At 39.5% G+C, this 25,188-nt stretch overlaps 2 protein-coding genes across 5 annotated transcripts in view; one reads left to right on the top strand and one right to left on the bottom strand.

Annotated features, from left to right (window-relative positions):
* The window catches only part of KCNH4 (potassium voltage-gated channel subfamily H member 4), a 79,920-nt gene that overhangs the window by 16,201 nt on the left and 38,531 nt on the right, over positions 1 to 25,188 (bottom strand). For all 4 annotated transcript variants that reach the window (XM_070727633.1, XM_070727634.1, XM_070727636.1 and 1 more), the window contains exons 6-13: positions 20,764 to 20,921; positions 16,188 to 16,389; positions 14,343 to 14,537; positions 13,717 to 13,916; positions 11,211 to 11,460; positions 6,498 to 6,712; positions 2,191 to 2,229; positions 130 to 500 (exon numbers count right to left, since the gene is read on the bottom strand). In XM_070727633.1, coding sequence (XP_070583734.1) covers positions 130 to 500; positions 2,191 to 2,229; positions 6,498 to 6,712; positions 11,211 to 11,460; positions 13,717 to 13,916; positions 14,343 to 14,537; positions 16,188 to 16,389; positions 20,764 to 20,921 — 1,630 coding nt within the window. The remainder of the gene's footprint in view (positions 1 to 129; positions 501 to 2,190; positions 2,230 to 6,497; positions 6,713 to 11,210; positions 11,461 to 13,716; positions 13,917 to 14,342; positions 14,538 to 16,187; positions 16,390 to 20,763; positions 20,922 to 25,188) is intronic.
* Positions 6,373 to 25,188, top strand: part of ATP6V0A1 (ATPase H+ transporting V0 subunit a1) — a 512,121-nt gene continuing 493,305 nt past the window's right edge. Inside the window, exon 1 of the mRNA XM_070727641.1 lies at positions 6,373 to 6,377. The gene's annotated coding sequence lies outside the window, so the exon portion shown is untranslated. The remainder of the gene's footprint in view (positions 6,378 to 25,188) is intronic.

Here is a 25,188-nt window from a genome sequence, read left to right as displayed (position 1 = left end):
AGCGTTGTGTTTCGATCAAATCTTCCTACACATATAATCCACACTGATGGAAAGTAAGCTCAAGAACGTATGCTGTATTATATTTACATTTCATGAGTTAAATCAAGGACCATGACGAGACCCTCTTACCTGGGACTGAGGTCTGGAGCCCCGTAATGTGTGAGAGAGGGAATGAGGAGTTTGCCAGGTGTTTGACCAATGAGCTCCTCACTGTCAAAATGTCTCTCCTCCTGACGGTATCGTGGAGAAGGACTGCGGACCCGGTTACCACGGACTGGAGAACGACATGTTCTCCTCAGGGCAGAGAACTGGCGCAAATCATCTCCCAGGAGACTGCTGAGAGACCCTCGCCTTACTGGGCTGTTGAGGTTGGGCAACATGATTTTTCGACGTGTGATTGTGGCAGGTGAAGGCTGATAGAAGTCCTCAGAGTCCTCACTGTACTCCTGGATGGAGGGTAGTGTCTTCTCAGCAGCGGTAGCACAGCTTTGAAGATGAGGCTGGCCAGGTGAAAAAAAAGGAAAGTAATGGCTCAGGAAGAAGAACTTTTTCTTCTTATTTAACTTTAAATTCTACTCTCACACTAGCTGGGTTCATGCTCAAAGAATTTCTTGATGTTCTAAAAATTGTGTTTTTATAGCTGTTAACATGCAGTATTATCTAAGCATAGGTCAAGTTGGACACTTTTTGATTCAGTAAACTATGGAAACCAAGTTATTTGCTCCGGGTAGTCAGAACCCTGCTATTATGAACATAAATAGTATTATCATACTTAAAATATAAATGCAATTTGTGCATATAAATGGCCTTAGCTTTCAAATGATAACATATCGTTGTATCCCACTTTTTATACTTTTTAAAGTATAGACATTGATCATGGAAGATTAGCCAGTTTTTCTTCCCATTTTGTAGATTTTTGGTAGCCAGGATGAAGATAAATAATTGTATGAACAAAACTAAGAGTAGCACATAAAATAAATTGATATGCCAAGCCAAACAATATGAGCCGGGGTGGCGCAGCAGGTAGAGTGCTGTACTGCAGGCCACTGAAGCTGACTTGTAGATCTGAAGGTCAGCGGTTCAAATCTCATCACCGGCTCAAGGTTGACTCAGCCTTCCATCCTTCCGAGGTGGGTAAAATGAGGACCTGGACAATAGCCTAGCTCTGTTAAAAAGTGCTATTGCTAACAGGTTGTAAGCCGCCCTGAATCTAAGGAGAAGGGCGGCATAAAAATCGAATAAATAAATAAATAAATAAATAAATAAATAAATAAATAAATAAATCTTGAAAAAGAAATTTTATGAAAACAAAAGCAATTCTGTATCAAAATCTGAACTCAAATCCATACCAGTTCACAATCTAACACAAAAATTCATTTCACTATAAAATATAGTCCTTTTAATACCAAATTTCTCTTTCAAATTTTTATTTTGCATGGAACGAATAATATAGGCAATCAAACTTGAGTCATCATTAAAGTACACTGAGGTAGGATTAAAAAAAAGATTCCATGTCTGAATGCCCTCATTTGTGTAGATCATGAAGAGAGGACGTTTTCGGGATATCCCTATGTGTTGATCAGTCTGGAAATTCTTCTATGTCATTCTTCTGCATTTGGGTGCTCTTCAGATGCATTGAAACTTTAATATGGATTTCTACACAGATATGAAGTTAAATTCAAAGGCATAGATAGGATTGTAAGTACAACTCTCTGAGCCACAAAGTAAACCTCTCAAATTACCCCTTGCCCCACTGAGGACAGGCAAAGGAAAAGGAAGAAAAGTCACATCATATCTTCATTATTTTTGTCACCACATATACACATGCCTATGAGGGTTTCTCCTTGTGTCCCTAGTCCCCCCAAACTCTGCTTCCTCTCTTTCCTTGCTTTCTGCTGCCTAGTTAGTGAGAACTGAGTCTAGAACAAAAGCGGATGAGATGGTAGCTATGTTGGCTCTTCCATCACTTGTTGCTTCTTACCTATTGTATGGGGGCTCCAAGATGGTTATCTGCAATTTCATTATATTTATACCAATGTGCCTAAGTATCAATTCTGTAATTTTATTAGACTATAGCTCCCATTATTCTCACCCCAGAATTTCATTCACACCTGTACACCCCTCCTAATTCACCATAATCCAATGAAAAACTTTTGCCTAATTTTTTTCTCATCATAAACTTTAAGTTACCTGGGATAAACGCGGGGATCTGGAAAACCGGAGAAGCCCCTGGAAGAAGAACAAAGACAAGAACGTGAAAAGATTTAGTTAATTACTTTTCACAACCCCATTCTTTTCTCTCTCTGTGTGAGGGGGCTTATGGGGTTTTTGGCACTAATATACTATGAAATCTCTTCTTTGCACTTGCCTGCTTGCATCTATGTCTGACTTATCAAACCCAACCAGTTTCTTCAACACAAGCCATGTTAAAGTCATGGCCAAGAAATCAAATAACATACCAATGATCTTCAGGAGAGATTCCGATAATTGCCTGTACTGGTGATGCAACATCTGTGGCAAGAGATAATGTAAACTAAGAACTGGAAAAGGTGCAAAAAAGGGCAACAAGTATGATCAAGGAAATGGAGCACCTCTCTTATGAAGCCAGGTTGCAACGCCTTGGTCTCTTCAGCCTTGAAAAACAGCGTTTAAGGGGTGACTTGATCGAAGTATATAAAATTATGCCTGGGATAGAAAAGGTGAATAGAAAAAAAATCTTTTCTCTATCACACAATACTAGGATGAGGGAGCACTCCCTAAAGCTCATAGGTAAGAAAGCAAGGACAAACAAAGAGCCGGGGTGGCACAGCAGGTAGAGTGCTGTACTGCAGGCCACTGAAGCTGACTGTAGATCTGAAGGTCTGCGGTTCAAATCTCATCACCTGCTCAAGGTTGACTCAGCCTTCCATCCTTCCGAGGTGGGTAAAGTGAGGACCCGGATTGTGGGGGCAATATGCTGGCTTTGTTAAAAAGTGCTATTGCTAACATGTTGTAAGCCGCCCTGAGTCTAAGGAGAAGGGCGGCATAAAAATTGAATAAATAAAAATAAATAAATAAAAGGAAAATATTTCTTCACCCAGAGGCAATAATTAATTGGTTTCAAGGTCAGGAAGCACAAGATAAAAACTCTATTAAACCGTGTGAAAGAAAGAAAGAAAGAAAGAAAGAAAGAAAGAAAGAAAGAAAGAAGAATAACTCTGTTATTCTATGTGTTGTGGTTAAGCAACTCTTAAGTATAAGATGGGACTAGCAGCCTTTACAAAAAAGAGAAAGAATTGCTCTTCCATTTGGCTTTATGTTCTATGTCATCTATCTAAAATAAGATTAAGTGATGTGAAGTTAGGGGATTAAGATTTATTGTGATCTTGGTCTAGTGAACCCTATCTACCAGGTGAACAGAGATTGAGTGGCATAATTGGCAAACAGTAGAACCATAAGATGCTAGAATATTGTTGCTTCAGGACTAGCATAAGTAACACTTTGCTGGAAGTTGTTTTGATTGTTCTGCTTGCATGGAAATGTCAGATGCATATCAAAATATAAACCAATTATAGCAAACACTAATCTTTGCCTACTAATCCGGCTTTATTTCTTTCCTTTAGGCCATCAGTAGAAACAAAAAAAGAAGAAGAAATTTTTTAAATGGTTTGTTATTATTATTATCACTTAAAATAGTGAAGGGGGCAAATCAGATGAGAATTCTATTAATCCACACGTTATTATAGAGTAAAAGCAGCAATTATGATTCAAACTATCCCCTTCCAATACAGGTTCTGTTTGTTCATAATAATGTACTGTACACAGAGAGTTTATTTGCTTTGTTGAATGAGTCTCGATTGAAGTTGTCATAATGCTAACTCTTCTCTTTCCCCATGTGGATTTATCCTAGCTGAAAATAGGTCTTAATAGGATTTCTATATCACCAGTCTGCCTTTTCTGCTTGCAAATAAGTAGGTTTTCTCTTCTCTCAAGAATTGCTTTCATTCCTACCCAAGAGCCTAATAGTAACACTTTGCTGCTTGGGAGCACAAATGTGTATCTTGTCATCATACCAGGCAGGTGAAGGAGGAGAAGAATATCCATATGCTATATTAAATACTAGAAAGAGTTAGAAAAAGGATGTTGCAGATGTGAATTACATCATATTAGTCTTGTACAACTTGTAGTGTGGGGAAGCCCCATTGATAAATATAAAATAACCACAGGCTTAAATTCCTGCTACAGAGAGGTCTAAAAATATAACAACCTAGTTATTGAGAAAGGAAAACTGACCCAAGATAAAGTTACTTTTGGTTGGTTGACTGGTCCTGGATGAACCTGCCTGCCCATAATCTCCTGGTTGAGAATAGTCCCCTTGAATTGTTAGTGGGGAGAATTCTTGGAAAGAAGCCTTCTCAATAACATACTCCCAAAGGCAAGGACAGTACATGCTAGTACACAGGGGCATACTATTTCTTTCCCTTTCAGAAGATAGTGCAAAATGTTCTCTCCCAACAAGCCTTGGGGGAAGAGGGGCTGGAGATTTGGTGATAATTGCCTGTGGAGCAGTAGAATTAGTAGAATTATTAGGTAATTCATCTTTTCTACTTTGTTTTTAGTAGGATTTCATCATTTCCAATAGAAGCTACCTAGAAGTAGGTGGAGTAGATGACTAGAAAGGAAGAGTAGATAACTGATAAGAGAAGGAAAGAAGGAAGGGAGGGAGGGGGGAAGGAGGGAAGGAAGGGGGGAGGGAGGGAGGGAAGGAAGAAAGGAAAACATAGATAAGCAAGTTTCCCAAATTTAAAATATGTTCATTGGCTGAAAACAGTTAAAAACTCTGTGCCTAGTCATTTTGATGCAGAATAAAGCTATTAAATATTGCTACTTAAGATAACAATAGATTGTCATCTGGACAAGAGGCAGCATACCCCTTGGAATATCAATATACTGAGAGCAACTGCAAGAAAATTCTATTTACCTTATGTATAACTTCAAACTACCTGAATATATACTCGAGTAAATACTCTCATCTAGTCCATATTCAATACCCTCTGACTTATTCAGGGCTTTCTGATCGTCTATGTAAGACTTATTCCTATTGATTAGATAAGTGATTATACTCTCAGCAAAAGTCTTTTTAGACCATGGGAGCTTAGCTATTTCCCAGAAAGTACAGTGATCCCCCGCTCGTTGCGAGGGTTCCGTTCCAGGAGCCCCCGCAACGAGCGGGTTTTCGCGAAGTAGCGATGCGGAAGTAAAAACACCGTCTGCGCATGTGCAGACGGTGTTTTTACTCCCACAGCGCTAGCGAGGAGCCGAAGATTGAGGACTCAGCTCGGAAGCTGCACGGGTGTTTTAAAAGGTCTCCGCCGGCATGGGGGGCTTCTTAGCACCCCCCCAAACCCGAGTTGGGGGTTCGGGAGGTGGTAGGAAGCCCCCCATGCCGGCGGAGACCTTTTAAAACACCCGTGCAGCTTCCGAGCTGAGTCCTCAATCTTCGGCTCCTCGCTAGCGCTGTGGGAGTAAAAACACCGTTTTTCTACATTATCCTGTGGCATGAGAAATTTGAGTTTTAGATGTTCAGGTACAGCCCTTGTTTGGGTATGTGCAAATGTTCTTGTAGGCAAAATCCTAAATCTTGCACTAAAAGTTAAACGATTTGGAAACTCTTAATGACAATGCAAAGAGATTCAGTACTTAAGAGCCTCAGGTCTCATTCCTAGATTATCAACTCTCTTCCTTCGCTCCTATGATTTCACATAATTTAAAACTACCATTGCAGCTTTAATTAGATTACATTTGTATAAACTCTATGACTATTTTCAGATATAGCAGCAACAACAAATGTAACTATGCCAGCCCTGTGGCATACTTGCCTCCCAAACAAGAGAAGAAAAGTATGCTTAACATTGTTTTTTGACTCTTTGGTTGTAGCTTCAGTATGCATTTTCTTCTACGTAATGAAGTAATATATTATTGGGTGGATGTTCCTAGTCCTTCTGCATCTGATATCTATATATCTGTAAATTGTGCATGAGGAAACAGTGTGGGCTATACATCCTTTGCTGTGAGTGACATAACCAGGAGGGAATGGACTTATATACTGTATGCAATTTCTTTCCAACGTTTTGTTGGATTGTGAGAATAGCAACCAAGAGTATTAACCAGAGAATTTTGGGTGCTGAAGTCCACATATCACAAAATTGTGAAAGCTGAGAAATGATGGTCTGCATAACTTATGGCAACCACACTGGAGTTGACATGGAATAAAATCAAATTCCCCTTTCCTGTTCTACTTCCATAAAGCTGTAAAGACAAAATATAAAGGAAGCAAAGAACTTCCTTTGCATTATACACAGAAGAGCCCTTTCAGAGTGGTCAGACTGGAAGCTCAGGTCCTAGTGGCTTGGACAAAGAAAATTCCTGTGGAAGTCAAATGTTCTTCACTTGGAATGACTCACTCTGTCAGAACGAAGAGCTAGAGGCATAGGGAAATGTCATCCATATCCACCTACCTCAATCTCACTACCCTCACGTAGGTTGAAAGTGAGGTCCTGCTGGATGTCTGCCATGAACTTGGCAGAATATTCAGGGTACAACTCCAGAACCTCAAAAAGTCCACGTAGGCTGATGTATTGGAGGTCACAGTACGTCAAAGCCTTAACATCTGCATTGGTCTTGATGACTTGGTCTTTACTAGGCAGGTCAGCACCAATAAGATCTCCTTTACCTACAAAAAGTCAAGGTTTGGGATATGTATGAATGGGTTGGGAGGCAGAGAGGCTATTGTAGCCTCTGCCTTTGTATACTCAAACAATACTTCAAAGCCATAGAATGACTGGCTCACAAGTTATGCAAAGCCATCAAATAACTTGCTTCGTTTTTATTTTGAGTTTTGGACTATCCTCTGTAATATGTACATCATGATTGATTAGCTAATGGACTGTGTGAGCTATGGCCACTGTTGTTAAATCATTCCATAGTTAAATCACAGTTTATCACAAGGTATGAATGCAGACACTGCCTGGACCTTAGGACAAAAATTTTGCCTGCTGAAGATGGATTGTTTTGTTATTCTTTCTTTTTGATTTTTATAATAGTTGTAATAATTCCAAATTGCCTGTTTTCTTAGTTCCTACCACTCCTTTCCACAGCTATGGAAACAGATTTACTGTTGGATTTAAGGTGGGGAAATATTTACCGTATTTTTCAGAGTATAAGATGCACCAGAATATAAGACGCACCTTAGTTTTTGGAGAGGAAAATAGGGAAGAGAATCTGCTTACCAGGTATTCATCTGACTAGTGTCCTTAGTCTGGTCAGCTTCAGCACATTATTTTATTCCCTTCTTAAGGGCTTAAAAATTTATTCTGAGAGAGTAACAATGAAAGAGTTTGCAAACCAGTAAGAGCTGGGAACATCATTAGCACATGTAAAGAAACAGCCTGAGCAAGTAGAGCAATGGGAAAAAACCCTCTCTTCATTATAGAGAGTAACAATGAAAGAGCTTGCAAGCTGGGGACATCATTAGCACCTGGTTAGTGCTGGAAAGAAACATCTGGAACAAGTAAAGCAATTGGAAAAAACCCTACAAAGACAGGGTTTGGAATACATTTGTGGCAGAGAGTAACAATGAAAGAGCTTGCAAGCCGGTAAGAACTGGGAACATTGTTAGCACCTGGTTAGGGCTGGAAAGAAACTTACTCAGAGCAAGTTAGAGTAATGAAAAAAATCCTGCAAAGATTTAGGGCTTTGAAATCATTCTTGGCAGAGAGTAACAATGAAAGAGCTTGGGTACATTAATAGCACCTGGTTAGGGCTGGAAAGAAACATCTGGAGCAAATAAAGCAATGACCCCCCCCCTATAAAGACAGAGTTTGGAATATATTCTTGGCAAAGAGTAACAATGAAAGAGCTTACAAGCTAGTAAAAGCTGGGAATATTGTTAGCACCTGGTTAGGGCTGAAAAGAAACATTTGGAGCAAATAGAGAATGAAAAAAAAATCAAAGACAGAGTTTGGAAAACATTCTTCACAGAGAGTAACAATGAAAGAGCTTGTAAGCTGGTAAGAGCTGGGAACATCGTTAGCACCTGGTTAGGGCTGGAAAGAAACTTACTCAGATCAATTTAAAGTAATGAAAAAACCCTGCAAAGATTTAGGGCTTGGAAAACATTCTTTGAAGAGAGAAACAATGAAAGAGCCTACAAGGTAAGAGCTGGGAAGATCGTTAGCAGCTAGTTAGGGCTGGGGGGGGAGAGCTACATTCAGAGTATAAGATGCACCCTAATTACCAGTCTCTTCTAGGGAGGAAAAGGTGCATCTTATACTCCAAAAAATACGGTATTACAATTTCATTTTTGCAAAAAGGTTTTCCTTAGATTACATTAGGTTATTGTTCCATGTAGTAGACCCCCAAAGCTTTAAAAACTTGGGTAGGAAAATCTGACCTTATTTTATTGTACATAAAACTTTCCTAATCATGGCTTCTTTGGCCACTGAATTCTGGACAATTCTCTCAACACATCTGGAGACTGATGGTGCTCTGAATCAATACTAAATTGACCTTTTGCTAGATGGTAACTAGCTACAGCTTATTTAATCAAGATGTATTGAATAAGCACCAATGGGTTGGATTCACACATTCATTTCAGGAGCTCCTGCCCAACAAGCCACTCAGATTTGCTCTTTTAAATGACTTTTCTAAAGCTAGACAGATTTCCCAAGCCTTGTTCTGTTAGAATACTTGTTATTTGGTACTTGTTATTGAATATAAATGTCTAAAGTGGATACTGGGCACCCACCTGTTGTTTTGTCAAAGAGCTCATCTGTAGTTTAACCTGAACTTCATTTCCTAGCAAACCAGTTCATCATTCAATTACACTTTCTATAAATCTTTCCAAAGGTCATATTAATATGCTTTCTCCTTTCCTTAAATTGGGAAGTATATTGATATAAATTGTGCTGCCAACACAGCCAATATAGTACAGTAATATGGTTACCATAACCATAGATTAACAATAAACCAAGTAATTTTGCTGCTTGGACACAATTTTATGCAGGATAGCACAGTCTCAACTATGCTCTCCAGTTGTCACCAGCTAATGAGAAAAAATGTCACCTGTTGTATCCATGAACATTGGGAATTCAAAGCTTACTACTTTTTTTATTTATTTGCCCTTCATTTTTGTTTCCTACAAAAATATCTGCATTCTTCTGACAGGATTGTCAGTCTCCTTTTTTGAGAGAGAGAGAAAGAAAGAAAGAGAGAGAGAGAGAGAGAGAGAGAGAGAGACAGACAGACAGACAGACAGACAGACCATTCATCTGATTCCTCCTTGTCTTTATATGGGAATATCATACTACCACCAGTTCTATAATTTTAAAATGAGAGTCTCCTGTAATGATATCAAACAACATCTCCCAGCCCCAAAACTATCTGAGTGATCAGAAGAGCAAATTTGGAGTACAGAGGAAAGGAGTCTCCACCCCATGTCCAGTCAGTGAAGCAGTGGAAGTGATGTGCCGGTGCCTGGAGGCTGTTGGGGTCTGGATGGGTGTCAACAGACTCAAACTCAACCCTGATAAGACGGAGTGGCTGTGGGTTTTGCCTCCCAAGGACAATTCCATCTGTCCGTCCATTACCCTGGGGGGGGGGGAAATCACTGACCCCCTCAGAGAGGGTCTGCAACTTGGGCATCCTCCTCGATCCACAGCTCACATTAGAGAACCATCTTTCAGCTGTGGCGAGGGGGGCATTTGCCCAGGTTCACCTGGTGCACCAGTTGCAGCCCTATTTGGACCAGAGGTCACTGCTCACAGTCACTCATGCCCTCATCATCTCGAGGCTCGACTACTGTAACGCTCTCTACATGGGGCTACCTTTGAAGAGTGTTCGGAAACTTCAGATCGTGCAGAACGCAGCTGAGAGAGCAATCATGGGCTTCCTCAGGTATGCCCATGTTACACCAACACTCCGCAGTCTGCATTGGTTGCAGACCAACTCCGCAGTCTGCATCAGTTTCCAGTCACAATTCAAAGTGTTGGTTATGACCTATAAAGCCCTTCATGGCATCGGACCAGAATATCTCCAGGACCGCCTTCTGCTGCACGAATCCCAGCAACCAGTTAGGTCCCACAGAGTTGGCCTTCTCCGGGTCCCGTCGACTAAACAATGTCGTTTGGTGGGGCCCAGGGGAAGAGCCTTCTCTGTGGCGGCCCAACCCTCTGGAACCAAATTCCCCCAGAGATCAGAATTTCCCCCACCCTCCTCGCCTTTTGTAAGCTCCTTAAAACCTACCTTTGTCGTCAGGCATGGGGGAACGGAGATATTCCCTTCCCCCTAGGCCTATACAATTTATGCACGGTATGTTTGCGTGTATGTTTGGGTTTTTTTAAATAAGGGTTTTTAAAATTATTTTAAATATTAGATTTGTTACATGTTGTTTCATTATTGTTGTTAGCTGCCCCAAGTCTACGGGGAGGGGCGGCATACAAATCTAATAATAATAATAATAATAATAATAATAATAATAATAATAATAATAATAAAAAGACAGTGCTATTTTGCTTCTGGATCATCTTTTCGTTCCCCCTCTGGGAATCAATTTCCTCCATTATTCATTTTTTTGTTCATTAAAAAGCCTTTTCACTCTCTTTCCTCCTTTATCCCATATTTATGGAAGTCTGCCTCACTTTCCCTGCCTTATGATGTCTGAAGTGCATGCATGCACACCCAGAAACATAATATCAGATGTAGCAATAGAAGAATTGCTGGCTAATCTCCAAAGAACTCGATTTTCAGTATAAAGAAAAAAGATCAGATGTCTGCTCTATTGCACAATCAAAGCTAAAAAAGCCAACAGTTGGATAGGGAGGTGTTTCTGCAGTAGTCTTGTAGGATCAAATGAATGTTGGGCCTAACAGGATCACCTGCAATGCTCCCTGCCTGAAGGTATCGTAGATAGTCCACACGGGAGGGGTTTGTGTTGAAAGAAGTAAGAAAACATTGCTTCTACATTGAAATAATAGAATGGACTTAGTTGGTATACAAGGAGAGGGAGGCAATGTCAAGAGAAAAATGTCCCTGGAAAAAGGTTTTGTAAACTCTCTTTGTGCTGAAAGGAAATAAGAACAAGCTCCAAATCAGGACCATTGTTTAGTCGCCATTGTTCCCTGGCCAAGATTTATCATTCCCATCCCAAATGGATGTTTCTTCCACGGTCTTACCCAAAATAGCCAGCACAATGTTGTCCTTGAGGACTTCAAATGATCCTGAGCACACGAAATAATTTGCTTGCAGGGCATCTCCCTGACGTAGTAAATACTCGCCAGGCGCACAGAATGAGGTCTTGATATGCAGGGATAAAGCCCGCAAGCAGCCACGGCTGGCACTTTCAAACAATGGCAATTGCAGGATGTCCTTGTTCAAATGCATAGCGATATCAGCCCGTAACTCGTCTGGGAAATCATGCAGGAGCTACAGAGAAAAGGCGAGAAGGATGCTTTTGTATGGAGTTTTGTGTCAATGACATTTACTGCTACACCAGTGTTTCTCAGCTTTAAGATGTGTGGACTTCAATTCCCAAAATTCCCTAGTGAGAGGACTGGGGAATTCTGGAAATTAGAATCCACACATCTTAAAATTGCCAAGACAGAGAAATGCTGCTAGTCTGTAATATCCCATCGTGCAAAGCTTAACTTCCATTACTTCCAGCCTGTTTAAACTATCAGTTGCTCTCTCCCATCAGTTGAGGCCAACTCATTCATTTATCATTGAGATGATTGATAGACAATTGTCATATTTTGCATTGGCAGATGTAATTAGATGCAGGTGATTCCATCATTCAGCTAGATCCAGCGGTGGGGTACGAGATGGAATGCTAAATTGTGCTCACCGCGGTGGCTCATAAGTTCTTGCAGGACCAGTGCAATTTTGCTGCTGCACCTGTTGAGGAAGCAAAATCACACACGGAGCTGCAGGTAAAACCTCACCACAACACGGGTGCAATTTTGCTACCTGCACAGGTGCAGCAGCAAAATCGTGCTGGTCCCGCAAGAATTTACGAGCCGCAGCAGAGAGCGCAATTTAGCATTCCGGCCTGTAGCCCACTGCTGGCTAGATCTTTTTTTCATTGAATCATATCTAATTGAATGATGTTTTAAATCACTCTTTTTCTTCCTGTGTGGACATTGCTGAGAGTTGGACATATACACATTGGGTGGGAAAATCTGATACACAAATCATTGTTACTCTTTAAGAACCTGTTCTTAAATTTGGTGGGTTCTATTTTTCATTTCCTTCCAGCTCCCTCCTCCTTTTATACTGAGAAGGAGCTTTTTTTAAAAAAATGCCTTTAATCCATTTTTCATAGGGCATATGAAATTGAAAGTGCTTTAAATAAATGAATAAGGAGCAGCTGATTTTATTGTCCCTTGTGTGGGGTTGATGAAAACTATGAAAGCTCAGGAACAAAAGCATAAGAAATGTAAACCCATAGTCCAGAATCCAAGAAATTGGATGGAGAAAATTTGGATGGAGATATACTGCAAATGTTGGAGTCTAGTAATGCAACATGAAAAAAATGGCAGGAAAACCCTGGACAAATAGATTAAATTTCTGAATCCAAGAAGAATGTCACCCATTCATTTCTTCACCTTGAAAATCTCTTTCTTTTGGAAAGCCCAAATATCCAAAGAGATATGAATAATTAGGTTTTGACCAGAAGAGACTTTGAAGGTTCAAGCAAAAAATTTGGAAAGTTTTGACTCCTGAAAAAATAATTGAAGTGTGTGCAGGTATGGGAAAAACTATTCTGAAATAAAACCTTTTATTTCTTCTTTTTGTTATTTTCTTGAGCTAAAGTCCCTTTCTCAAAAGATGCTGTCACTCCAGGTAAAAAATGCAACATTTCTTCCTTCACTACAATTGCTGTAAACCAGATTTTCCCAACCTTAGCAATTTGAAAATATGTGAACTTCAACTCCTAGAATTCTCTGTGTTGAAGAACATACATCTTCAACCCCCTAAATAATTTTGCTTTCAGTAGTGTTTTTTAGGGGGTTGAAGATGTATGGACTTCAACACAGAGAATTCTAGGAGTTGGATATTCTAGGATACAAAATAGACTTTAATTTTGCTTTCAGTAGTGTTTAAGTCTATTTTGTATCTTTAACTGGATTAAATCCTGAGATTTGGCAACTTCGTTTTAAAGTTTTTTGTCTTCTGCTTTCATTTTCTCTGTCTTGTCTCCAAAATTAGGGCTTTGTTTAAATTATGCTCAAACATCTTTAAAAATCTTTTCAGATAGTAACATTTTTAAAAAGAAAACATTTCCATTATCCAGACAAGATTTGTTTCATAGTTACTATAATGCAAACTGATAGTAGAGTCTGGACACATTAAATAAGGCTAAAAATTGATGTGCTGATATGGGAAGAATTTATTTTGTGCAAGCTTTATTAAAATAAACAAGGGATACGCAAGGAAAGTAGTGCCTTTCTCTGAATTTGTATCATTTCAATAGCAATCCTTTATTTCCTAAATATTTCACAATTATGGACTGTTCCAACGCATCAACTCCTATTATATTGACTTGATATTTGAGATTGTAAAACCTGCTCTTTCTTGCAAATAAACAGGTTGCAAATTCAGGCTACTGCTGTCCTCTTTAGCCAGTAGACAATGTTCCCTCCCAATCTCCCTCTAGATGATTCAGCGAATGAGATGCCCTACCTCATTTGCATCAATGCCATTGTTGACAGACCACGTGGTCTGAAAGTATTCCAGCATACGCTGCTTGAGCTGTTGGGGTAGGCGGTGGACACGGATAAAGTCCTTGAGATCCTTCATGCGGGTATGATAGAGGGAGCGTCGTGAATACATGCGTTGTATGATGGCTGTCACATTGCCAAAGACCACGGCATGCATCAAAGCTGAAGCAAGGAGAAAAAAGGAGAATAAACATTTATTTGGATCTGGTCAATGATGCTTCTAATAGGAGCCCTGTTTCCAACAGTTACAAGACTTGCTTCCATGAAACCAGCCTACAAAGATGGCCTGAAAGGAATAGTCCTTCCGTATTTTTTTTACAAATCTTTGCTAAAATAGAGTTATATAATTTTTGGCTCATAGAAGCTTAATTTAACCATTGAGATGCATGACTTTAATAGACTTTCCCTTTCTTTTTTATTTTCTTCTTCTCACAACTGCCCTTACATAGTTGGAATCATGCCTGAGAATTTGGGAGTTGCAGTCCAAACATCTAAGTTGGGAAAGATGGTTTTAGATGCCAGTGCCAATTTTTTTCCTGTTAGGGTAGAAGAGGAGAAATGTTATATCTACACCCAGGATGTACTTACCCCCAATGAGCATGGTGCAGATGGAAAAGATTTTCTCAGCATCTGTGTTGGCGCAGACATTGCCAAATCCTACGCTGGTCAGGCTGCTGAGGGTGAAGTACAAAGAGGCAATGTAGGCACTGCGGATGGATGGTCCACCCACAGAGATGTTGACATAGGGGGACTCGATTCGTTTACCCAATTCATGGAGCCAACCTGCAGGGCGCAATGAGGGGTTAATCCGCTTGGATAGAGAGAGTACACAAGTATTCCAAAGAAGAGTCCTCCACTTCTCTACTCGCCACAGAATATCTTATTCCACCAGACTTGAAATTTTGGGATTAGATAATTTAAAGCTACATGCCCTTCGATCTGATTGCAATGTAGTTCATAAAATTATCTGGAACAGTGTCCTACCAGTCAATGAATATTTCAGTAGCAACTGCAACAATACATAAGCACACAATAGATTCAAACTCAACACCCCTGCTAATAACACAACTGCAGTGAATTTTTAAAAATATCTTTTAAATGTCCTATATTATGTTCCAAAGTCTGCTATTTTCTTGGAAACTGGACAATGTCCCTTAATAACAAAGACTTGGTTAGCACTATTATAGTTTGGTTACCACTGTCTTTCTTTCTATGTCTTTCTTAAATAAGGAAGAATTCTCCAAATGTAAATATATGGTTTAAACAGGTGACTCAAAATATTAGTTAGATTGCCATTGATATTCTCCAGCAGTTTGTCAACAGCAGTTCATTGACCTTGAATTGATTATAAAAACATTTGGTATAGGAATTAACAGCTAAAGCCAGTGAATAGTGTTCACCTGCAACAATTGGAAATAATTATAGATATATTTTTCAACTGCCTAAATATTTGAGTAGCTTCTATTTTGTAGTAAATATAGAACATTCTTTTCAGAACTAGCTTAAATATGTTGCCATCAAATATGCTAAATGCTGGACTTTTAAAAATCCCATCTGTCAAAGATTTTATCCCTGTAATGATGTTGATCCTGAAATGGTGGATCATTATTTTATTGTACTTTGAATTTTAATAAAATTTAAACCAGGAATATGTAAAAATGTAGTTTGCAGATTAAAATATATTTACTATATCTTTATTGCACCTTTATTACTTTTTAGGTATCTCAGTAGTGAACTTGCATAATAGTCCCTTTTCCCATTTTCCTCCCAACAACCACCCTGTGAAGTAGGTTAGACTAGAGACTGTCAAAGTCATCCACTCAGTTTTCATGCTGAATTAAAATTCACAGGCTCTTGGTTTGTAGACCAGCATTTTAACCATTATATATATAGATTACAGCCTAAGATTACAGTGGCAACAGATTTTTGACTATTAAAAACTATTAGTAACAAATTAAAAACTATTAGTAACAAATTAAAAACCTGAAGTTTAAGTGTATGATATATTATTTATTAAATATTTTACTTGTTATTCAATGTCAAGTTTATATTATGTTTGTAATTTGCTTTGGGGCCTTTTGACCATAAATAAATAATAATAAAAGTTGCACCACTGTTCATGGGATTTTATGTGCGAGCATGAAGTGTTTTTAATGTTACTAGCATTAATGTTCATTGACTCCAAAGTTGCTTTTCCCTAGATTAAAGTAAATTATGGTGCCACCATTTGGCACAAGCTTGGCAAAGATGGTTCCAAACCTGTGCCCTAAAATGTAGCATTTCTTTCAAATTCTTTTAAAAGTTTAGATTCTATCTTGCTGGAAAAGAGAATGTTCTGACTAGGAATTCTGTGAAGAGATGTACTTGATTCTGTTCAGTGCAATGCACCAGGATTGGTATGACAAGAGCTTCCCAATCATACCCTACACTCACCAATGTCCCAGGTCCCAGGGTCGTTGCTCTCTTGTCGGCCGATGACATACCAGATGCAAGCCATCCAATGAGCCAACAGGGCAAACATGGACATGAGCAAGGTCAGGACCATGGCACTGTACTGGGAATAGCGGTCCAGTTTCTGGAGCAAGCGGAGCAAGCGCAGGAGACGGACAGTCTTTAAAAGGTGTACCAGGTATGTCTTGGAAAGTAGGAAGAGAAAAACAGATTGACATAAAGCAGCAGGCCACTGGAACATTCAGCTAAGCTCCACCTGGTCACAAAACTCAACAAGTGATCACAGATCAGTAAATTCATACATAATCTTAAACATTAATGTGACGATTTGGAGTTGATGTATAAACTCAGCCCCTATATTTTAAAACCATAATTTATTGTGCTTGTCTAAGAAATCAGGGACTTGTGGGACCCAAACACTATTTTTTCCAACCCGATTTTCATTTTATGATGTGCCCAAGCTCTTCTGAGGGATGGATAGGTGGGAACAATGACTTTATTTCTGGACCATGGCCTTCACAGCTCCTCCTAGTGGTGCAGCACAAATGGTACCTCTGGACTAAAGCCAAGTTACTGTCATTTGAAAGACAAAATAAAACTGGAAAGTTTTGATTGGAAAGTAACATACTCTTTTGCCCTCTATGTTGGCCAGCAACCTGTATTAAAGGCATTTACATCAACATGTCGACCAAAGAGTTGCATCAAAGAGAGATAAAAGACAAGAAAGAAAGATGCATCCCAAGTGAAGAAGCTAGGTGAGATGTAAGATTTGCCAGAAGAAAATAGTCTAAATGGAGTTCATCTGGAATCACAACAGTGTCTAAAGCTGTTCTGATGTTCAGCTAGAGACATCTTTTCAGTTCAATGTTGAATTTCAAAATGTTCAACTTTCCTGATTTTTTTCCAAAGCTTTGAGGAACATATAAAATAAATAAGTAAGTAAGTAAGTAAGTAAGTAAGTAAGTAAGTAAGTAAGTAAGTAAGTAAGCCGCCTCGAGTCTGCGGAGAGGGGCGGCATACAAATCTAAATAATAAATTGTTGTGATTCAGCCTGAGGCTCCTCAGGGACCGGCTGGAGCTCTGCCGGATCCATGCCCAGAGGAGGAGGACAGTGAACAGGAGGGGGAGGACCAGGCAGACAGGGGAGAGGAACGTCAGGAAGAGGAGGAGGGAGAGCAGCCTGAGACCCCCCCCGGGGGGGGCTCTCCCCAGCTAGTAGCCTGGATTCATTGGATGAAGATGCACAGGCTATAATAGACATGAGGCAGCGACATGCAGCTCAAAGACGGGGCCAATTAGAAAGGTATTTCCATCCCTGAATTGGCAACAGCTGGGTTTGGGTGTGGTTCTCCTCAGCAGGGTTGAAAAGGCAGGCCCGCCCTTACAGTCTTGTGGAGAGTTATCAACTGGGAGTCCTGTGACCTTGCTTCGATTCTTGGCATCTCTGATCTTGGCTTCTGGCCTAGAAGTCTGGAAGACTTGGGGGAGGCGTGGGTTTTATTATCTTCAGTGTTGTTTTTGCCAGCAAGAATCCTGTTTTATTGCCTGGCCTTCGTGAAACCTCTGTGAAGCTTCATAGTGTTCCTGTCTGTAAGAACAGTTTTTGTTACCTGTGTTTGCTTTCAATTATATAAACTGCCTTTGCTTTTTACCAGTGTGTCTGGCTACTCTTTTTGGTTGGTGTTGGCGTCTGGGGGGACCCAGACAGAACATAAATAAAATAAGTAAGTAAGTAAGTAAGTAAGTAAGTAAGTAAGTAAGTAAGTAAGTAAGTAAGTAAGTAAGTAAATAAATAAATACTTCATTGTCATTGTCATATAAAACTTAGGCTGCAATCATGGTATAGATATATTATTTAAAAAGACAAAGTTTTGCATTACTTTGCTCACTGGTTCTTGAGAAATATAAAAACCGCTAAAAGATTATTGGATATGTGCCCAAAGCTCACTATATTTTCTTGATAGAAACAAGGGAATGTAGATGACCAAATACAATATATAGACAGGGATTTATTCTCCTATGTACTAATCATTCCGTAACCCAGACAGTGCACTTGTGGGCAAGAGAGAAATGCGAACAATTTAGAGGACTTCAATTATGCAGAAAAATGTTAACCTAAAAGCGGACTACTTTGATGCGCATGCAACAATAATGGTCCCTTAACAAAATAAAATGGGTCGGCAGGAAGAATGAAGCTTTTTGGAAAAGTATGTGTGGGTGTATCCCATTTACTACCACTTGAATCTCATTTCAAAAATCGTGTTTACATCTCCTGTCCAATTATGTACTTGATCTTCTAAATAAAGCACACTGATCAAAATATGTCCACTTCTTGTTCAGATAATGTGCTGAAATAGTATAAAAAGCCTCAGCCCCCAACATTTCCCCTGGAAGCAAAATAATAAAAACTGGGACAGGTACTGGTATTAGAAAAGAGAGAGCAGCATAGTTAAAATCTAGCCTGGAGGTCTGGAATTTTTCTAGAGTGGTAATTACTGTTTCCCATAGGACAGCTTCATATGACAGTTTTCATTTTACTTTCATTCACAGTAATCTGTCTCAAACACAGTAATCTGTCCCAAACATCAAATGAGAGGAGGAGCCCAAATCTATACCAAGCCTAAAACATAATTACAAAAAAGAAAGGTTAAAACCCAAAATAGGCATCAAGAGTCCGCTGTGACTGAAGGAGCAGTGAAATAAAAGTTCCTGGTAGCCAGTACAGTGTTCCCTCGATTTTCGGCGGGGATGCGTTCCTAGACCGCCCACGAAAGTCGAAATTCCGCGAAGGAGAGATGCGGAAGTAAATACACCATTTTTGGCTATGAACAGTATCTCAAGCCATCCCTTAACACTTTAAACCCCTAAATTACCATTTCCCATTCCGTTAGCAACCATTTACTCACCATTATTACTGGTACTCACCATTGAATAAGACACTTAGTGATCCTGATATTTATAAACATAATTATTTATTAACAATATTTTTTTTTGTAACTTATTTGCAAAAATTATTAGTTTGGCGATGACGTATGACGTCATCGGGCGGAAAAAACCGTGGTATAGAAAAAAACCTCGAAGTATTTTTTAATTAATATTTTTTTTAAAAAAATGTGGTATAGGTATTCGCGAAGTTTGAACCCGCGAAAATCGAGGGAACATTGTATTCCATGAGGTAGGTGCTATTCCTACCTTATAGAATAAGAGAAGACTATAATCTCTCATCTCTGCAGAGGTAAGAGACTTTCAGCAGGCAATTTCTACAGCACATCTGGCTGAGAGAATTCAATTCTGGCAAGATGTTGAGGGGTTTAGGTCATTTTTCTCTAACCCTGGAGACAGTGGTAAGTCTTTATTTGGGCCTTAATGGCAGTAGATTTTTCAGCTGCTTCTAATAGCAAAATAGCTGATCAGTACACGTGTCCCTCCGGACCTCACTTCCACATATGTTAGCCATGCTCCTTAAATCTGATTTTTTAAATGATAGAGTTATCTGTCACACAAACCACCAATAATGATGAACTGATTTTTCAACTTAATTTTGACATAGTCAAACTATCATATTAAAAGGGATGTGTTGGCAAATTCAGTCAACACAGAGATCCTCTGAATAACATGGTTTTAAAGGGAATGTGAAACTTGTCATATCTAGTGAGGAGAGAATATGCTCAATGAGTATGAAAGGCAGGGGGCTGAATGATGGAAGGGAAAATGAGTGAAGTCACACACAGTAAAATAAAAACATGGCAGGCACACCTGAGTGGGAGCAGCTGCTTGGCTGCAGATTATCCCTGTTGTAAGAGCTAATAACACTGCTCTTCAAGGGCATTGCAATTAATATCTGTACGTACACTATGTTTACTACTGTTGAAACCTTTAACACGTTCAATGAATTTTTTTACTCGTGGTTTTACTAGATATTAGACACACTATCGGTAATTCACACAATGGAAGAATGGATGGTAAAGATGATTGGAGGCAAAATTGACCATTTTAATTAAAGAGAAGAATCCATCTAATTTTATTTCTAGTGGAAAATCAGCTCTGGACATGGTGCTTGAAATAGAAAAAAAATGAACTTTAAATTTAGGTTAAAGAGTTAGAAATATAAAGCAAAAGTTTAAGACTGTAACAATTTGGGGGGGGGTATTTTACTGCACTGAAAAAAGTTAGAAGTCACCACATTCTTCTTTCTTTCTTTTCCTCCCCCCCCTTCTTTCTTTCCTGATTTTATTATTTGCATTTTATTTCATAAAAAACTTCAATAAAACTATAAAACTATAAAAAGGTTTTCCTAGATATTGGTCCACCCTCCTTGATATATTTAGGATAGCAGAGAAGATATTGGCATTTGCCATTATCTTGACATCTTATCATGTGTAGGCAACTTTACAGGAATGACATCTTCAACCTTGTACAATTGTGAAGCATCTGGTGGTGGCCATGTGGTTTAACAGCTGGTGTCTCTGAAAGGGCTTCTCCTTCTGAAAATTCACCATTTGGCTGGGGGCTTTTTTTTTTTTTGCTCATTGCCAGGAGTAGATAAAACATCACTCACCACTGGAACATTGAAGGCATAGAGGAGGTCAAAGGGCAAGGCTGCAATTAAGTCCACAAAGAACCATGTCGCCACATAGTGGAGGCAAATTGAACGCGTATTATAAACCACCTGGCCTGATTCACTAACATATGTGGTCCGAAAGTTCAAAACAATATCTGTCAAGAAAGAAAAGGGGGCACTTACACATTTGCCAATATCAATTCTCCACGACATCATGTTCTACAGGAACACCTGATATGCAAAATAGGAGTACACAGGGTTGTGTAGGTTTCAATACCTCAAAGTGCTTTGGGGGGTAGCTCTTTATACTAGTTGCATTTTTGCCCAAGAACACATGGCTATTGTACCATATTGCCCAACTTGGTTTAAGAAACTCACAAGCTATAGAAATTGGAGTTTGTGCTTCAGTTTCTAGGAGTCACAGCTATACAGTGGTACCTTTACTTAAGAACTTAATTTGTTCCGTGACCAAGTTCTTAAGTAGAAACGTTCTTAAGTAGAAGCAATTTTTCCCATAGGAATCAATGCAAAAGCAAATAATGCGTGCAAACCCATTAGGAAAGAAATAAAAGCTCGGAATTTGGGTGGGAGGAGGAGGAGGAAGAAGAGGAGGAGGAGGGTCACTGTCAAAAGAAGAAAATGAGGTGAGGGGAATAAAAAAACCCCCAAAACTTTAAGGCTTAAAAAAAAAAGAGGGATTCTGAGGCGGCGAGGAGGAGCATGCGCCTCCCAAACACCCGGCGTGAGGCTGGCTCCCACACAATGGCTGCTGTTGCTTCTTCCTATGCCGAAGGGCTCCCCTCTCCTCTCGCTCACTCGCTTTGTAGCCAGTGCCTTTCCTTCGCTGTGGTGACTCCTCAGCTGCCCAGAGCAAAGGGAGAGTTTCTTTTCTCTGAGTGGTGGCAGAGGTTTATTCCCTCTCCAAGCACCCATTGAAAGGAAAATGCTTCATTTGCTCTGGACTGCCAAAGCTTCCTTAAGCGTCACCTGGCAGCCCAGATAGCCAGGATTAAAGGAGGAATGGCGGGAACCTGGCCGGGCCTTCGTGCCACTCTCAAATTTCCTGGGAAATTTTTCTGGGCTTGGGTTCTTAAGTAAAAAATGGTTCTTAAGAAGAGGCAAAAAAAAATCTTGAACACCCGGTTCTTATCTAGAAAAGTTCTTAAGTAGAGGTGTTCTTAAGTAGAGGTACCACTGTATATCTTTGGAATATTCAGAATTCAATTCTTGGCATATTGAAATTCTTTAAACATCTGTTTAATTCTTTATCAGTCCCCCCCCCTCAAATAGGGAATACTGAAAAGATGGAGAATTGTGATAACCTGAAGATTTTCTAACAGAAAAGCCTCACTAAGTCCAACACTTATATTCTATAGAGACATCCTGGCTGTTTGAAGCAATACTTTAAAACATTATTCAATGGTCAAACATAGTATATTCCTTGGTGCTCTTTGAGCTAGCTTGTTTTCTTGCAGATATTTCATTATCCTTAAATAAGTAACATCAGTGCTAATACGGAGTGCTGTCTGCTGTCAGTTTATATTCTGGTGACTTGTTTGTCTGTCTAGGTGGGGGCGGCTATTGAAATAATTGCTTGATTGTTGGTCTGAAGTTGACCTTGGAGTTAATCCATCCTGATCTGAGTGCTGATTACTGGTGGAGAGGAGTTGAAGTATTTTTCTTTTTTCGGCTGGTTGATAGTCTACAGATGCTGTTAATGTCTACATGCCTGTTAATGGCTGATTTGTCAGAGTGGCAGGTTTTTGACTCTTCTTTGAGAGAAAACTACTCCATCTCCACAATCCCTATCTCAGACATACCAACAAAAGCTAAGCCTTTACAACCTATCCCATCCCATTGAGTCCACAGCCTCTGGTAATTAGAGAATGAGATGTAAGGTCTATTTCACAGACAAAAGCTAGGAAAAGCACCATGCCCAGACAAATAAGTCCTTCTTGCTTAAAAGCTTGTGCTGACCAACTGGTCCCCATCTTCACCTGCATCTTTAATAAATCACTGGAGATGTGCTATGTTCTTTCTTGCTTCAAATGCTCTACTATCAAGGAACTGAATGACTTCAGACTGGTTGCTCTAACATCTGTAGTTATGAAGACCTTTGAAAAGCTAGTGCTGTCCCACCTGAAAACCATCATGGATCCGCTGTTAGACCCCTTTCAATTTGCCTATTGAGCAAATAGATCAATAGATGCTGCTGTTAATATGACTCTACGCTACATCCCACAACTTCTTGAATCTCCAAAGATCTATGCAAGGACCCTGTTTGTGGACTTCAGCTCAGCATTCAATACCATCATTCCAGATTTATTGGATTTGTATGCCACCCCTCTCTGCAGACTCGGGGCGGCTAACAACAGCAGTAAAACAGTACAACAAAATCCAATACTAAAAAAACAGTTAAAAACCCATTATATAAAAACCAATCATACATACAAACATACCATACATAAAATTGTGAAGCCCTAGGGGGAAAGTGTATCTTAGTTCCCCCATGCCTGGTGGCAGAGGTGGGTTTTAAGCAGCTTACGAAAGGCAAGGAGGGTGGGGGCTATTCTAATCTCTGGGGGGAGTTGGTTCAGGGCCGCCACAGAGAAGACTCTTCCTCTGGGTCCCGCCAAGCGACAGATATTCGTCTAACTAAACTAAATAAGCCAACTGTACCAGTCCACACTTGTAAATGGATCATAAGCTTCCTAGCAGACAGGAAGCAGCAGGTGAAGCTAGGCAAAATCACACCTGATACCTGTACAATTAGCACCAGAGCCCCTCACAGCTGTGCGCTTTCTCCACTTCTCTTCCAATGATTGCATCTCAAAAGATCCCTCTGTTAAAGTTTATTTTATTTTAATTATTTTTTATTAGATTTTTTATTAGATTTCTATGCCACCCTCTCCACAGACTCAGGGCAGCTCACAAAGAAAGAACTGAAGTTTGCAGATTATACAACAGTGATTGGTTTCATTTGAGACAATGATGAATCTGCATACAGACGGGAGGTTGAACAACTAGCCTCGTGGTGCGACTGGAACAATCTGAAACTGAACACACTCAAAACCGTAGAAATCACGAGTCTTCGGAGAGGGGTCACATACAAATCTAATTAATAATAATAATAATAATAACAACAACAACAACAACAACAATAATAATAATATTGTGGCACAGATGATCCACTGGAACTTGTGCCGGAACTACCATTTACCAGTGGCAAAGAACGGGTGGAATCATAAGCCTGAAAATGTGGTCGAAAATGAGCAAGCAAAACTACTGTGGGACTTCAGACTTCAGATTGACCGAATTCTGAAGCATAACACACCAGACATCCTGATTGTGGAGAAAAAAAGAGTATGGATCATCGACATCGCAATCCCAGGGGACAGCAGAATTGAGGAGAAGCAGCTAGAGAAATTAGTGAAATACGAAGATCTAAAAATCAAGCTGCAACGACTCTGGCATAAGCCAGTGAAAGTGGTCCCAGTGGTACTTGGCACGCTGGGCGCAGTGCCAAAGGATCTCAGCAGACATTTGAAAACCATCGGAATTGACAAAATCTCCATCTGTCAATTGCAAAAGGCCGCTTTATTGGGATTGGCAAACATAATTCACCGCTACATCACGCAGTCCTAGGTGCTTGGGAAGCACCGACTGGTGATGAAATACAAAATCCAGCATAGTGATCTCGTTTGCTGAGTTGTATTGACATAATAATAATAATAATAATAATAATAATAATAATAGTTGTTGTTGTTGTTGTTGTTATTATTATTATTATTATTATTATTATTATTATTATTATTATTATTATTATTATTATTATTATTAAATGGTGATAGATTTTAGGAGAAAACCCTCCTATACTGCCACCTCCTACAGTAGTAGACAACACAGTATCAGCAGTAGAGACCTATCAGTTTCTAGGTTCTATCATATCTCAAGACTTAAAATGGACACCTAACATCAAAATGTCATTAAAAAAAAGCACAACAAAAAATGTTCTTTCTGTGCCAACTGAGAAAGCTCAAATTGCCTGAGGAGCTGCTGATTCAGTTCTACAAAGAAATTATTGAGTCTGTCATTTACACCTCTATAACTGTCTGGTTTGCTACTAAACAAGACAGTCACAGACTTCAATGGATAATTAGAACTGGAGAAAAAACAATTGCTACCAACCTGCCTTCCACCGAGGACCTGTTATACTGCACAAGTCAAAAAGAGGGCGGTGAAAATATCTACAGACCCCTCACATCCTGTACATAAATTGTTTCAACTTCTACTCCTCGAAGGATGCTATAGGACACTGCACACCGGAACAACTAGACACAAGGACATTTTTTTCCTGAATGCCATCACTCTGCTAAACAACTAATTTCCACAGTACTGTCAAATTATTTACTAAGACTATTA

The sequence above is a fragment of the Erythrolamprus reginae genome, chromosome Z, assembly GCF_031021105.1.
Source record: "Erythrolamprus reginae isolate rEryReg1 chromosome Z, rEryReg1.hap1, whole genome shotgun sequence".
In the NCBI taxonomy this organism is placed as follows: Eukaryota; Metazoa; Chordata; class Lepidosauria; order Squamata; family Dipsadidae; genus Erythrolamprus; species Erythrolamprus reginae.
The sequence above is the reverse complement of the archived record's forward strand: the minus strand, read 5'-3'. Positions and strand labels throughout refer to the sequence as shown.